Source organism: Cylas formicarius, unplaced genomic scaffold, assembly GCF_029955315.1.
Source record: "Cylas formicarius isolate icCylForm1 unplaced genomic scaffold, icCylForm1.1 PGA_scaffold_7__23_contigs__length_41026272, whole genome shotgun sequence".
Lineage (NCBI taxonomy): Eukaryota > Metazoa > Arthropoda > Insecta > Coleoptera > Brentidae > Cylas > Cylas formicarius.
In genome coordinates, this window is record NW_026844352.1 from 40,187,556 (window position 1) to 40,204,524 (window position 16,969).

At 36.4% G+C, this 16,969-nt stretch overlaps 1 protein-coding gene across 1 annotated transcript in view; it reads right to left on the reverse strand.

Moving 5' to 3' along the window:
* Positions 1-16,666, reverse strand: part of LOC132705152 (lachesin-like) — a 58,568-nt gene extending 41,902 nt beyond the window's left edge. Inside the window, exons 1-3 of the mRNA XM_060675587.1 lie at positions 16,618-16,666; positions 16,435-16,544; positions 5,633-5,818 (exon numbers count right to left, since the gene is read on the reverse strand). Coding sequence (XP_060531570.1) covers positions 5,633-5,818; positions 16,435-16,544; positions 16,618-16,666 — 345 coding nt within the window. The remainder of the gene's footprint in view (positions 1-5,632; positions 5,819-16,434; positions 16,545-16,617) is intronic.
* Between the last annotated feature and the right edge of the window lie 303 nt (positions 16,667-16,969).

A 16,969-nucleotide genomic window follows, 5' to 3' on the forward strand; every position in this document is an offset into this window, starting at 1 on the left:
GGGAGAATTTGACATATTTGATTATTGGAGTTCGAACAGACATTTCATAAAAAGTTTCTTAGACAAAAACTAAAGTTAGACCAATTAATTTCTAGTTCAAAAATATCTAAAAGCAAGCCAGTTATTATAAAGTATACCGACCACCAGGTTCATAAACTTAACAGACACAACATTTTCTAAAAATCAAGTTGAATTTCTGGAAAAAGGTTTCAGCTTTAACTTACAGCACTCGTACATTAATAGAGAATTAAATTGTGGACAAACAGGGAGATCCTTCAAGAAACCGGATTAACGAACATATAAGAGCGTTTAAAAACAATCGTCTAGACTCTAATTATGCTACACACTTAAACACAGAGAAACACATTTTTGACGACAATTTTTATATTTTACACACGGCCACAAAAGGCATGGAGATTAACAAAATGAGACATTCAAATGTATTGCTTAACGATCAATTCTCTTTATTGAACTTAAATTCTCACAACAAAATTAATTAAGGTTTTATGGTCATTTTTCGGTATATATAGTAGCAGGTAGTTTGTAAATATTTCATTTGATAAAGACACGGTGTTGTAGAAACAATTGTCATGTAAAAATATATAATTTCGTGAAAAGCTGAACTTTTATTTCTTATTTTGTTAAGCTATATAACTTACTCTACATATTTCGATTAGTTGTCAAAAGTAGAACATTGTCAAAACAAATTGGTTAAGGCTTTCGCGGCCCGTTGATAAGCTATTATCTTCATTCGGGTTTAAAGGCCGTCGTCGATTGGACCTGGTGAACAGGATATTTCCTGTCGATATTTGCAAACTTTTTGAAGTCTGTCTGACCGGTAGCTATTTCGTGTGGAAGGGAAACTTCTACGAACAGTTGGACGGAGTGGCAATGGGAAGCCCACTAAGCCCGGTTATAGCCAACTTATTTATGGAACACTTTGAGGAAAAAGCGATCGAGACCTCAGAGTACAAGCCAGCAACGTGGTTCCGGTACGTGGATGACACCTTCGTGATTTGGAAACATGGTATGGACAAGCTCAACAACTTTCTGCAGCATCTCAACAGTCAGCATCCCAGCATCCAGTTTACTATGTAGACTGAAAATGACCGACAACTTGCATTCTTGGACGTACTAGTGAGGAAGCGAGGTAACAAGCTGGGCCACACAGTTTACAGAAAACCAACCCATACGGACAGATACCTGCATGCTCTATCCAACCATCACCCAAGTCAAAAGTATGGGGTTATCAGAACCCTGACAGAACGAGCCCGAAGGATTTGCGAACCGGAGAACCTCCAGATGGAACTTGAACACCTAAAAACTGCGTTCGAGGCAAATGGCTACAGTAAGAGGGAGATCGAGAGATCAATGAACTCAAGATCATCAAAATCACGGGATACCGAACAACGACCCTCCACCTCCCACGCATATCTGCCGTATATTCCGAGTGTCACCGACAGGATTGGCAGAGTATTGAAAAGACACGACATCAAAACAATCTTTAAGCCTACAAAGAAGATCCAGCAGACCATTAAGTCAGCGAAGGACAAGAGGGGCTCACTTTCAGCTGCGGGAGTCTACCGCATTCCGTGTTCATGCGGAAAGGTCTATATCGGAACTACCAAGAGATCAATGGGAACGAGACTTAAGGAGCATAAAGCAAGCTGCAGGCTAGGACATACAGAGAAGTCTGCAGTGGCTGAACACGCACTGGGCAGCGGGGAACACAGGATACACTTTGAGAGCTGTAAGTTACTAGCATCGGTCAACGGCTATCACAACAGACTAGTCAGGGAAGCCATTGAGATTCAAAAACACCCACACAATTTCAACCGAAAGGAGGAGACCCTTAGACTCAACCAAATCTGGAACCCGATCCTTAGGAACGCCCGAGCAGTACCGATCGATATCCCGAGACCAACCGAAGCGGAACAAGCCCCGTCCTCCACCAATCGGCATAAATACAACCTGCGCAGGAGAAATCGTCAGTCTACGTCCAACATCGGAGATGGAAGGACCTCTGAAGAAGCTCGCCACTCGTGCTAGCGAAACGTTAGGAAGTAATTCCAATCGACGACGGCCTTTAAACCCGAATGAAGATAATAGCTTATTGTCAAAACAATTGCAAACACAGATAATGTGGTCGCTATCAAGGCTTACTTGACTATTCTTAAACAATATGGCTACTGTCCAGAAATCGAATGATATTTATTTTTAAACTGAAATATTGCAAAAACCGTTGAATGGAATGTCAATAAACCATAAATTTTTGAAACTTTATCTGATATAGGTGTCAAAATATAATGAATCAGCCACTACAGTTTGTTTTTGGGGCAGCTCCAATTCGAACCTCCAGAAACCTAAACTAATTTTGGTGGCAGCCGTCCAGAGTTGAAACATGAATTTTTCTCCTTCATCGCGCGGAATTGATATAAAACGGGGGCAGACGGAAACCCGCGATTTAACGGAACGATTTTTAATTCCGAAAATAAATTATGGTTTTCTTTTTTGTATTTGACGCGCAGGGCGTTAAATCCTTATAAGATTACATTTGCATAAAATTTTCATGAAAACGAATCCCCTCGTTTCTACCAAAGTTTCCGAATATTTGCCGAAATCGCTAAGCCCGATCCAATGCGAACAATTCGGAGAATATTCGACATGGCGATTTCAGAATTCAACTGCCGATCGAACTCTTACGTACTTGTAAATCTAAAGACATTTACTACCAAGTGGGTGTACGACATTGTCTTCTTTTCAATATATATCTTAGTAGGCTGCGAAAAAAAAAATTGAAGTCGAAGAAAAAATTGATGTCGCACATAACGCAAATTGAGTATAGACCAGTCATAAAGTTTTTGACAAAAGAAGGGTTAGCACCTAAAATTATTAAAGGAAGGCTGGATGGTGTGTACGGCCAAAGTTCTCGTTCGTATTCTGTAGTGAAAGAATGGACAAAACTTTTTCCAATGGAGCAGGATTCCCTTGAAGATGATTCATGAACTAGTCGACCAGTGGAGGTCATAACGGAAGATATTGTTGCTATTGTGGAAGAGGTGATCGACGTTTAAAGGTCAAGGAAATCTCAGAAATTACTGATCCAAATGTTCGTCGAATCCTGCATGATCATTTAGGTATGCATAAGGTTAGGGCAAGATGGGTTCCTAAAAACCTTTCGGCTATTCAAATACAACGCCGTGTCGAGTGTGCACGGTCTTTTTGGGAACTCTGTGGGTCGGAACCGAAGCCTGAGATGGAAACTATTGTGACGGGAGATGAAAGAATGGCTCTCCATTATGACCCTCTATCGAAAAAAGTATCAATGGAGTGGCGGGTGAATCACCTCCAAGAAAACTCAGAGTCTGCCAGTCAACAAAAAAGGAGATGGCCACGACCTTTTGGGAGTGTGAAGGAATTCTTTTGATAGATTTTAAAGAAACTTATACCACTGTCAATGAGAAATATTACGCAACATTATTACATAAATTGCGAGACGGCATATGTGTAAAACGTCGAGGAAAACTGACCACGATAATGCACGTGTTGCACAAGCTGCCATTTTGTTGAATTTTAGAGTGTGGGTTCCAACAAATAGATCATCCTCCCTATAGTCCAGATGTGGCTCCCAGCGACTATTGCTTGGATATTTGAAAAAGGACTTACGTGGACGGCGGTTTAACGACGAATTTGAGTTAAAAGATTGATTGACTCGTTAATAAAGAGATGTAATAAGTGTATTGACGTTAAGGGGGATTATATTGAAGAATAATAAAAAATTGTTACTCTGCTTTGTAGAATAGAAGTAGTTTGTACAGTATATCAGATAAGTATGCTCGTAAGATGTTTATTAGGACATACGAAGAATTCTCACATTCTTTTGGTATTTGTGTGAAATTTTATCCGCATCTGAAAATATTTTAGATTTGAGAAAGACAGGTTTTACGTATCTGTACGTATCCGCCTTTTACCTAAAGGCTTAATTTGACGCTGATAGTACCCTCATGAAAGTGATATACATTTATGTTTTTTATTTCGTTAAATACAAAACTCATTAAACTCTCGTCGGTAAGATCTCTTTCATGAGAATACGTACTATCGCCCGTAGAAAAAAACTAGAACAAATATGACTTTTCAGTTTGACAGTAAAAGCCTATTTTCATGCAACCTAAAAATTTTCCTAGTTTTTTTGCTCGTGACCCTTAAAAATTAAGTTTTAATGGAACTTTTGAGAATTCTGAAATGGCGACTGGAATATCTAGAAAAAATTAGGATTTACAGAGAACAACAAAGGCCAATTATTTAATTGGATGAAACCTGGTTCGGCACTTATGATACCCCGGAAAAGGGTTGGGTTGACTCAACTGATAAGTGTAAAACAAACGCGCCATCAAAAAGAGGTAAAAGAATAACTATTTTGCATGCTGGCTCTAAAGATGTTTGGATTCCAAATGGAAAAATATTAACGATTCTTCTCTGGATTACCATGAAGACACCATCGCTGATTTATTTGAAAGTTGGTTTAAAAACACACTAGTTCGAAACATTCCTCCTAATAGCGTCATTGTAATGGACAATGCAAGTTATCACAGTAGACAGTTGACTAAAACCCCTTCCTCATGTGACACAAAAGCAACAATCCAAAAGTACGTGTATAATATCGAAATTTATTTTCACGAAGATTATACCAAAAAGCAATTAATTGAGGTTCTACAAAGCTTGAACCTACAAAAGGAATTCATCTGTGATAATTATGCAAAAAATCTAGGGCATACAGTTTTAAGGCTTCCACCTTACCACTGTATATTTAATCCCATTGAATATGTTTGGCACCAACTGAAATCTGCCATTCGTCGTAACAATGTTTTTCCCCGTGTTAACTCCAATGTCCTCAAACTTATAGAAACCGAAGTTTTTAACATCCCTACACACAGTTGGGAAAATTCTGTTAAACATATAAAAAAGCAGAACAATCTTATATCCTTATCGCAAATAATATAGAACAAATAATGATTAGAACAGGCGATCATAGCGATAGTGATACTGATATATTATGTGCAAAATTTTATGTAATTTAAGTAGGTAATAAAAATTATTTGTAATTTTGTTTTAGATTTAAACATAAATAAATAAATATTGTTTAGTATCTTTCCTAACAAAATCCCAAATAATTAAATGCTAAGCAAAGTACGGACCTGTTCGACCATATTTCATTCTTACAGCTTGCCAGTGTCTTTCCTTAATTCGTATCGGTTAGTCACTTTCTTCTATCTATGAACAGACTTTTGAACAATCTGCAACTGCTATTAGGCAAACTGAACAAAAGTGTGGAACAAAATTCAAAATGGGGAGCAGCTGGGCTATACAATAAGATTTTGGTGTAAATTGACAAATTTTTCTGTATTCTAGATATGAAATTAATCTTTTTATGTCAAACAGAAACATAGTTTTATTTGTCAGTCAGATAATAATAAAACGTAAAATAGATATATTTTTAAGCAGTGTTATTTTAACAAAATAGACAAATATTTAGCTGAATATTTTTTACTTTTTGGCAAAACGAACATTTTAAATTTTGTATTGATTTATTCTAGTTTCAGCTCATAAACATTATAAATTCAAATTAGTTTACCTGGCTTTTCATCGGGTCAGTGTTGATTTGGCACATGTACTGACCACGGTCCTCTTCCTGGACATTTTTAATGTGCAGGTTCCATGTGGTGTGGTCGTTGTGGGACACTGAGATCCTCGGATTATGAGTGATGACGTGATCATGGATAGCCTGTATCGCCTTGGTGTCTGCCTTGACCCATCCGACCTGCAACAGATTCCTGGCTACAAATATTCATGTCAGAGCGTTTCTGAGCTACAGGGTGATTCTTAAAAATGTGCGTTTCTAAAAACCGTCTATAATTTTTTTATTTGTGAGATTTTTTGAAGGCTTTTTAAGGGCAAATCTACCAGTTTCGCCAATTTTCTCTTACGAGATATAACACAAAGTTACATTTTTTTTAAATAGAATATAGTATTCTAATTACATTCCCCGTCAAACGAAATGCCACACACCTATTTTTATTAAGTAGTTAAAAAGATATTTGCAATTCTTAATAATTAATAATTACAATAGTAGGCTGTGCTTAACTCTGACTTATGCAGTTTTACGGTATCTATCTAGGTAGCTAAGATCGAAAAAAAAACAATTGGTGGCTTTTACTTGATGAAAATCCATTTATCAAAAACAAATAAGAACTAAAAGTTCAGTCGCCATTTCCGAATTCTAAAAGATTCCATCGAAACGTGCCTTTTGTCAATTTTTTAAAATCTAAAACCCATGTTTTGAATACACTTCCAAAAGGCAGTTCTGCCGCATTTAACGCCGGTTTCATCTATTTCAAGCCTCCTAATTAAGATACTTAATGTAGGCACGCTTTGTTTCGCGTATAACTGGTAAATTTTACGCCGTATTATATCTTGATCACTTTCATCTACACTCGAGAAAATGTCAGCATCGCACATATTTTGCATAATTCTTCTTCTTGCAATTGGTCAATTTCTTATATCTATGAACAGACCATATCGGCTAAAACCGCCCTCAATAACCTTTTTAAATTCAGTGTAGCGCTACTTGTCGTGGCCGCTGTTAAGCCACCGAGCCGTGATTAACACACCTACGATAGGTTAAAAGCACGTCACAAAGAAGAGATAAAACCTGGTCTGCGAGGCTTGTGTCGTTTGGCACACGCGTCCGATATTACTTTTATCTTACTCCCGACATGCCCGCTAATACGAGAAGTGACAGATGCGCAAACATGTTTCTCCCTACGCTTCCGGAATAATAATAATTTTAGCCGCCACCCGACTACGTCCCGGACATACTAAAACCCTTGTCTCGTAGACATTACACGAGGTTCCTCCTTTCAATTGCGCTTTCTGATTATTAAACATTAACGCGTTAAGCGTTTTCCAGTCGATTATGGAAGTTTTTAACGTTAATAACAATTATAATTAAAGGCGTTTGGATAGTAACCAACAATTGCGAGAAAAAAAAAAGGTCAAAATTTGAACCTTTCTAAAAATAAAATATCCACCATTTTCCTGAATACGTTCTAATTGGACTTGGTAATGTTTCCGGATTGTCTCTAAACTCATTGATTGCCTCTCAAATCCTTTGCTGAAGTTCCCCACGACATTATTATAAGGAGCTCTGTTAGGAGAGAGAAAATCCATTAAAGCTAAGTCGGGGCTGTCCAACTATCTATCCAACCTCAGGGATATTCAATGTTTAAAAAATTTTTAACTTGCACAACATTGTGAGGAGGGGCACCGTCTTGCTGCCACACAATCCGCGCTGATGTATTTAGGAGTAAATCTTCTAAATATTGTTGTTCTATTCGGTGCTCTAAGAGTTGCAGATAATATCCAGTAAACTTTTTTTTTTATTTTGTGTAATTGTGTAGGATTATTTAAAGACCAATATCGCGTATTTTGTCTATTACAACGAACTTTCATCAGTTCATAAAATGTTTTTCAAAAAATAATTATTTTCATTACGTCTATTTAAAAAATCCAAACAAAACTGCTTCTCATTTGAGATTGCTCTACACTTAGTTTTTGAGTTTTACGAAATTTATGTGCCACATAATCATGAAAGACAGTTTTCGTATAATGAATAAATATTTTATTAAATTATATATTGGCCATTCTGGTCCAACACCTTTTGCCATCTTTCTGGCAGTAACATAATTCCCCTCTCATAAAAGTTTTGGTCCTTGCTGGCAAAAAACTGGTTCAGGTGGTTTTTGACATCTTCATTTGAGGTAAAGGTTTTGCCATCCAAAAAATTTTGCAGGGACCGGAACAAATAGTAGTCGGAAGGCGCCAGATCTGGAGAATATGGTGGATGTTGCAGTACGTCCCATTCAAGCTGTAAAAGTTTTTGGCGAGTGACCAAACTTGTGTGAGGTCTCGCATTATCCTGGTAGAACACTACACTCTTCCTGTTGATTAATTCGGGCCTCTTCTCTTTAAGTGAATCATTCAATTTGTCCAGTTGATGACAATAGACTTCTGAATTAATCGTTGTATTGTCCCGCAAAAGTTCAAAAAAAACGATTCCTTTGACATCCCACCAAACGAGAGCATCACCTTTTTTTGGTGAATGTTGGTTTTGACACGCTTTGAGCCGGTTCATCTTTTCTGCTCCATGACCTTTTGCGTTTAACATTGTTGTATACAACCCATTTTTCGTCCCCAGTAATAATCCGCTTCAAAAATGAATCATTTTCTTGACGTTTGAGGAGCAAATCACACACGTCAACGCGACGACACAAATTTCGCTCCGTAAGGACATGGGGCACCCACACATCGAGCTTCGAGGTTAAGCCCATGCCTTTCAAATGGCCATAAACAGTCGAATTCGACAAATTTAATCTCTCACCGATCTCTCGTGTGGTTATTCGCCGATTTGCATCAACTAATGCCTTTATCGCATCTTTGTCAGCTTCGACCGGCCTTCCAGACCGTGGTGCATCTTCGACATCAAAATTGCCGGATCGAAATTTTGCAAACCAGTTCTGGCACTGGCGTACTGTTAACACGCCTTCTCCATACACATCCGTCAATTTTTTTCTCGCTTGGACAGCATTTTTACCTTTTCTGAAGTAAAAAAGTAAAATATGACGAAAATGCTGCTTATTGCTCTCCATATTTAAAAGGGCACCAACCAAAAACTACTGCGTAGAATTAATAGAACTTTTTCACACACAAGCCTTGCAATATCAGCTCTCAAGACATAGAATGGTTATGCGGCTTAAGTGTGAAGTTGGTTTCGAAAAAACGTAATTAAGTCCTCTGACGGGAAAAAACGAAATGACTTTCCGAACAACCTTATAATATAATCTTTATTTAGCGTTATGCTACATAAAAAATTCAAAATATAAATTCTAAATATAAAATATAAAATTGCAAATAAACGGAAACCAAAATTTATTCAATCATTGTATATATTTATATGCAATATTATTTTAACAAAATACGCAAATATTAATCTGAATATTTTTTATTTTTTGACAAAAGGAACATTTTAAATTTTCTTTTAAAATTGTACCAAAGTACCAAAGTAATGATTTATTTTCGTTTCACGTCATAAAAATTATAAATGCAAATTAGTTTACATTATTTCCTATTTGTTTATAATTTATACCTGTTATCCATATGAGATTGTTCTGTGTTACAACAATTTAGACAGAATTCAAAAATTAATGCTCCATAATTGAAAATCATCATCAAGGTACATATGATGTACCTTGGGTCGTCGGGGTTTTTAGGGTTTTTAAACAAGCGTCTTAAACAATGTAAAAAAATTGATACAAAATTTAATGAGAACTTTTAAAAAACGTTCAAAACCATTCGTGAGATTATTACACTTTTAGAACAGGGTGCTATGTATTATCAACAATTGAACATTGAAGTGATTGGCTCAGTTTTGTAGGTCAATCTTAGACCAACGTCCGCTTTATTCTGTAAGCCGTTACAATTTTCGTTTATGAAAGAAGATGCCAATTAAGCTCGTGCAGAGAACTCCAAAATGAAAGAACAAATAAAAAAATTGCTTAATTATAAGAACATTAAAAATGGCTATGAGGTAGAATCTAAAATGTTTTTTACAATGTTTGATGGCATCGTTAGGTTTCTAAGTGAAACCAATTCAACAGCTGCTCCGATTTTTTTTTTAAATCGTGTCTAGGAGGCTGTGACCATCATAAATACGATTTACCGGGTCACCTGATCATGGGAAAAATTGTAAATGAAACTTTTCTTAATTTGTCTAATGGCAAATAGCATTTAGCAATTTTTCCAAATAACACACTGGCGGCAATAAAAACTTTTTAAAACCGGTACGATTTTTGACAATCTTAATTAAGTATTTATGGTCATTTGATAATGACAGTTCTTATTTTATTTTGATAAATGGATTTTCATCAAGTAAAAGCCACCTCAGTTCAATTCGAGAATGGATCATTAGAAGGGCTCTAGAAAACTGGGAAAGGAAGGTGCGAGCCAGAAATCAAGGGGAGCTTTGGGTAGATTGGCTAAAATCTGTAAAAGACCACCACATTCAGAAAATGAGCAAGATGAGATTTCTCAAAGCGTTAATTGTATCCATCGCTACTTATGGGTCGGAAGCACAGAACAAACAATTCCATACGCAGTGAAATAAATATTTGGAATGACGGAAGGCTGCTTGCCAACAATTCAGAAGCGTATACTAGAATACTTTGGTCACGTGATACGGAAAGATGGTATGGAGAAGATTGTGATCCAAGGGAAAGTGGCGGAAGTCATGAGAACCAGGATAGAGCACGGAGAAGGCTTGCACCATGAATAAGACCATGTTTGTGTTAAAACCTTTTTTTCCTATGTGTAAAGAAATTAATTTTTTCAGTAACCATGTCAATTCTGAAGATATGTTTGATCTTTGGTGCAGAGAAAACTTGAACTGAGGTGGACTAAGTGGGTTTCCCATAATCAAACCTTCCTTAGAGATGTAAACCTAAGAATTTAACTCAAAATAGTTTTGAGTTAAGCAATCTAATAAATCTTGTTTCACCAATGGGTTAACCTGTTTCCGAGTTAGGGTGAAATCTACTAAACAGTAGCACTACAATAGAAGACTGTTGCTGTTTTGACCTATGTTTTAAATATTCTTCATTTAGAAGGGGATAAGGATGACAGTAAACTGGATTTAGTTACGGAAAAAATAAATAAAATAAGCAGTCTATAAGTATTCCACAGAAGAGTTGACGTTCGCCGCACAAAGAGATCTGGAGGCATCTGGGCGAAGAAATACGTCGCAAATTCTTAAAGAGCTTTCAGAACCAGAGAAAGTGTCCAAAATAAAAAAGCAATATCGAAGACGCAAAACAAAGGAATGCAAACGTATACCCTAGTTATAACGTTCTTCTTGAAAAAAATTGCTATCCATCACAGATACATCTGCAGAGGTAAAAATGTTTTGCCGAGTATCAAGGAGAAAAAAATTTTTCGTATATATTTTAATTTATTTTCGGTATTATGTCTAGTTCCGTTGTAAATGACAGTAGAAAACGGCACCATACTTTGGCAAAATACGTTGAGAACGAAACGCCCGAATTGACGAAGGAAGGAAGAATATTTTGCCATATGAAATACAAATTTACCATACTTTCAAAATGACACAACTCTTCATGCTCGGATAAGGTGTTCAGAATGCTGCCTGCATATCTACTATAAGATAACAATAAAGAAGTGGGAGATACGAGAAGATGATGAGAAAAATATCGTTAAACGGAGAACATAGGAGATTATATAAAAAATAAGAGAAGAGTTGAATTTGCTAGTGACACTTCCGATTAAAGTGTTTGTGTTGTACCGAATAGGCATATAATTTTTATTATTGCTTGTAAAGTAACCAATAAGGCGCATATTTTTGTGTTGAAACATGAGTTTTTTACGACAACACCCTGTATAGAATACTTTTTCTGCAACAAAACTTTCACTTTTACATTAGACGTAGAAAATACAGAATACGGATATACATTTAATTCTTGTTCTTAAAGGAACAAATTTAGATGACATTTTCATGTTGCAATACGCGTTAGTGTTTAAACACCCTGTACAAAACAATTTTACTAACGAACGATGAAATTTGCGATCTCCTTTGATTGGACGTTCGTGGCCGATACTTTTCTGTCCACGCGACACAACCAGAGAATTAGAACACCCAAATCCAATCGTAAAGTGTAAAATTAAACAATGCGTTTACCGTCAAACCCGAATAAACAACGCGGGATCCCACCGTTACATTATTAACTGCATTAAGCGGTTTTATAATAAATTCCAATTGCGTTTCCCTGCTTTTGGGTATTAATTTATTTGCTCATCTAAATAATTATTAATTTAGTGCCCCCGACAGAAATCGAATTTATATAATTTTATATTCAGCCTCCAATTTTCCTACGAAATTTTCGCTATCGGGAGATCGAAAAGTCGCAGATCACAGGATCGATAGAGTTACATACAGTCGAAACTCTATATGGCGAAATTGAAGGAACCGCTTTTTTTTTTGAAAAATAACAATACGCGTATGTGTTCTGTAATATTTAATTATTTTATATACATATTTTAACATCTACTTAATAATAATAATAATCGCTCATTTTTTTTGAATTTTTTCAGTATGCCAATACGCATCTCCTACTTTGGCTTGTATTTGCACCATTTCTTCGCGAGGGGCATCTTCCCCATGACGCATAAACAATTTCTCTAGCAGCTCAACTGAATATAAGGCTTGTTGAATGGTTGGTGGTGGTCTCAGATCAACTTCTTCATCTTCTTCTTCCTCTTGGTGCTCTTCCTCACCCCTTCTTACTTGTTGTAATATGGCTTCCTCTGTCAAGTCTGCTGTTGTATTCAAAATGTTTCAAATAAACGGTCATTTTCTTTTGAATTTTTTTAGTACGCCAATACGCGTCTCGTACTTTGGCTTGCATTTGCACCATTTCTTCGAGAGTGGCATCTTCCCGATGATACATAAAAAAATTCTCTAGCAGCTTAACTGAATATAGGGCTTGTTGAATGGTTGGTGGTGGTCTCAGATCTTCTTCTTCCTCTTGGTGCTCTTCCTCACCCTTTCTTGCTTGTTGTAATATGTGTAATATGTGTAAACGTGATTGTTGTTTGAAACTGCTTGACTGCATGACGATGATTTCATGGTGACTAGTTTATGCTGTCAACTCTTTCCAAGTTTTACTAATAGAGTTAACCGCATCTAGCATATTAATGGAAAATTTGTCTTCGGACTCGATCATTTCCATTAAAATGTTTTTCCAGCTCCAGCTCTTAAGACTTTTTATTACGCTCTGGTTCATCGGATGTTGTTTTCAATATTCCGTAGTTTTGAAATATGGGGATGCGCAGGGTAGTTATCTAAGAGAAGTAGTATTTTCCTCCCCTTTAATTCTGCATCCCATTTCCGTATCTCTCCTTCAAAAATCTAGTTGGAATCTGCGGAATATTGAACAGAGCGTAACAAAAAGTTTTAAGAGTCGATACAGGAAAATCATGGAATAATGGAAATAATCGAGTCCGAAGACAAATTTTCTATTAATGTGCTACATGCAGTCAACTTTATTAGTAAAGCTTGGAAAGAGGTGACAGCAGAAACAATTCAACACTCCTATCGTCATGCGGGAGTTATTACCGAGACAGAATGCGAACAGGACTTGAAGATTATTAGCCACTAAGACAGTGGATAAAGCAGTTTCAAACAACAATTACGTTTACAAGTGAGGAGTTGCAAGATTTTATGGCGATAGATCAGGATTTGCCTACAACAGCAGACTTGACGGAAGAAGCCATATTACAACATGCAAGAAAGGGTGAGGAAGAGCACCAAGCGGAAGAAGAAGATGAAGAAGTTGATCTGGGACCACCACCAACCATTCAGCAAGCTCTATATTCCATTAAGCTTCTAGAGAAATTTTTTATGTATTCTGGGGGAATATATATAAAATGTTCCTAAGTAGATGTTTTAAGTGCCTATAACTCGTTATAATGAAAAAAAAACAGTCCCTTCAATTTCGCTATATAGAGTTTCGACTGTATATTCTGTTTAGTTTGGAGACCTAATAGTGTTAGCAATAACGATTTGGTCTCTACAACGTAGGAAGGATCCAAAATATTTGAACATAGTATAATAGTGGTCTATAAAAGAAAGTGTTTTTTTTTATTAATTTTGAAGCCAGTTTTCCCTGTAAATGATTTTCAATAGAAGCTAGATAATTTGCTAGAGTCTATTTTCTAGCAAAATATCTAGATTCTCTACAAAACTGCTTTGCAGGAAAAACTGATAATTTAAGGAACTTAAAACCATTAATTTAGACCTAAATTACATTCTATTTAGTTGTCTATAAAAAATGGTCTATAAAAAAAAATTTAGTATTAATTTTCAAAGCAATATTTTATGAAGAGAGACGTAGTGTTGCCTGTTCGTTACGAAATATCGCGACCATTCGAAAGAACCGCCTTCAAAAACTTCAAAAAATATTTCGATTTTCCCAATAGAGTCAAATAACTACCAAGGGAGAACCAAAAAGCCAGTCGGTACAAGGAAAAAATGTCGACAGTCACGTTTCCTCGGAGAATTCGGTTCGTTCACGTGGCGAAGTGAAGGGCCATTACGCAAATTGAAATCGGAAATCTTATTTGAATCATTTCTTAGCAGCCACTTTTACGTGAGATACATGATAGCGAGCCAAAATTGAGCTCAATCCGAAGGTCGCGCGTCGTCGACAGACAAATTGCGAAGAATCGGTAAAATTAGATCGGATGTTCCCAAAGTTAGGAAGACGAATTGTTTTGTTTAAAACAGTCCCGAAAATGACGTTTTAAGAACAGAAATTTTACGCGCAAGAAGCCTTAGAAATGGTTTCTATAGTAAGCTTAGTGTAAGCTTAAGTTTAGACAAGATAATTAGTGTTCTAAAATCAGTGGGGAACTAAAAGTTCCCAAAGTGAAATTACTCGAGCACCTTGGACACTCTTTAACAATACATCTAGCCTCGATTGCAAAACCTCTCACAGGAAAAGGTTGCAGATTTCATCTTATTCACTAACGAAAAAGTATTAAGTTAGATCCAGACGACATTCTACTTAAGTTGAATCTCTCTTTACTAAGTCTCTAAAAGACCAAGGGAGGTATCTAAGAAAGCATTTTACTTATTTCTACTTATTTTTCAGTTCCAAAAGTCTGTTAAGGAGACATATTCATATTTATAATTTGGTATCGGAAGGATCTTTTCAAATGCTGGATGTCTAACTAAATATGCCAGTCTGAGACAATATTTAGACAAAGTACGACTTCCATATATTAATTCATATGACCTTTAATTTGCTTATAACGTGCCCTCTATATTTGTATAGAAAATCAGAGTAATATTCAACTGCCCGAAGAAGCCAAAACAGTTAAGTTGCTTTTATTATTATCAGTTTAATTGTCATTTCTGAATATCATCATCAATGAACATTTATTTCGATTAAGTACTAGCAATAACACAAGATTAACGCTGTTGTTTGTTTTGTTGAGGCACTTCCCAGAAAAATAAAAGAACAGATGAGTGTCATAGGCATAAAGATGATGAAAACAAAACTGTAATCATGTGAAAATCGCAGACATAAGTGGACCTAAAATCCAATCCTGGGAAGTAGAGTAAGTATTGCATTTTCTGTTCTATCATTTACAAAAGATGGTACGAATTTAAGACACACAAAAATATAAAGGTGGGCAGCGTATTACGGCGAATAGAGAGAGTTGTTGGGTTGTTCGCAAATACATTTTTTTCTTTCCTCACTGCGATAGCTAATAGGTTTATAGTAATTACAATGTGCAGAGAGCTTGGATTGTTTAAATTAAGCAAGAAGTGGGCAACTGATAGCTTGTAGCCCTTTCATATGTAATGTCCTCTTCATTGAAATCTTCAATCAAGGGATAAAATTATTGAGAAGTGGTTGTGAAGGGCAGAAATCCTTTCTTCAAATTTTTGTTACGGAAAACGCACTTACCGACCGAACCTTTCTCACGAAATCACCTTTGCTATCGAAAAACGGGGCTTGTATCTTAAATCTGCCTCGAATAATGTGATGCACGTTCAGATGGAGTGCCATTTTTTCTCTCCACTTACGGAGCAAACAGGAAATCGATACGCTTATGGCAGTGTATTCTTTGCAAAGTGGCATGATGGCGGAAAAAGTTGCCAGCTCGGATTTGATTTACGTCGGGGGCCTTTGTCAGCGTAGACTAAGAGGTATCGGGAGGAACGTGAAATATCGAGGGCTGTAAGTATAGGTGACGCGCTCTGATGAACGATGAAGACGACAAAAACATGAATAGTATAAAATGAACTCATCGGTGGTAGAGTTCTAGGTCTAGGTCTAGCAGATCCATGGTAACATCATTCTCAGTTAAAGTTTATTTAGAAAAATGAAGAAAGAAGAAGGAAGGAACCTTGAAATAACTAACTTTAAACAAGAGTGAATTGAAAAAGTTGGGACAGTCGAAGCTAATGTGATCGTTCGCACAGGAAATATTGGGTTTTAATTTAAAAACCAAAGATTTCAATAGCATTATCTGGTTTGAGGTTGACTGGATCTAAGGACTTTCCTTTTTGCTCCATGGCTTTAGTATGTTGACAAATATATTATTTTAAGAATATAAACGATTTCGAGATAAGGTGTCGGGTTCGACCGTATTTACAAATTCAATTTTACACCCCACTACGTCGACATATTGGGACGGTAATCTCATCCAGACCCGCACTTTATTACACACCATCTTTCCTTTTATTTTCCGTAACACGCGATGTTTCGACGGCTTGTCAACGGCAATAAATATACTTACCCTATATCCCCCCAGGTGATGAACTAAACATCGAAATGTCGCGTCTCTTCCTTTAGGGATCGACAGGTTTTCTATGGGCTCCGCAAACTCCGGCTGAAAGGCGACTGATCCTGAAAACAGGAGATAAATCTCAAAAGAATTTCCGATGCGGTTAACATGTTTATACTCGAGAAAATTGAACACTCTCCAACACGGGGTGATTCATGCTCGATGGCGAGGAGTAACAAGGCATTATATTAAAGTAATTATTTTTTATTAAACATTATACAAAGATAGATTATATAGAAATTAAATAACGGTGTTCTTTGTCATCTTAGGAACTGCCATCGTTTCTTAATTTTACCGATTTTACGGATTTTACCCTATTTCCTTGTATTGCACAATTATTTAGCCATATTTCCTCATATTACTCGTTTATCCTTTTCTTTCATATATAGCGAACTTGCTATTGAGAACCAAAGTGCTTGAGGACATTTTTTGATTTCACCCTTGGGGATATTTTCATTAATTACGCCGCATCACACAATTTTTTCTT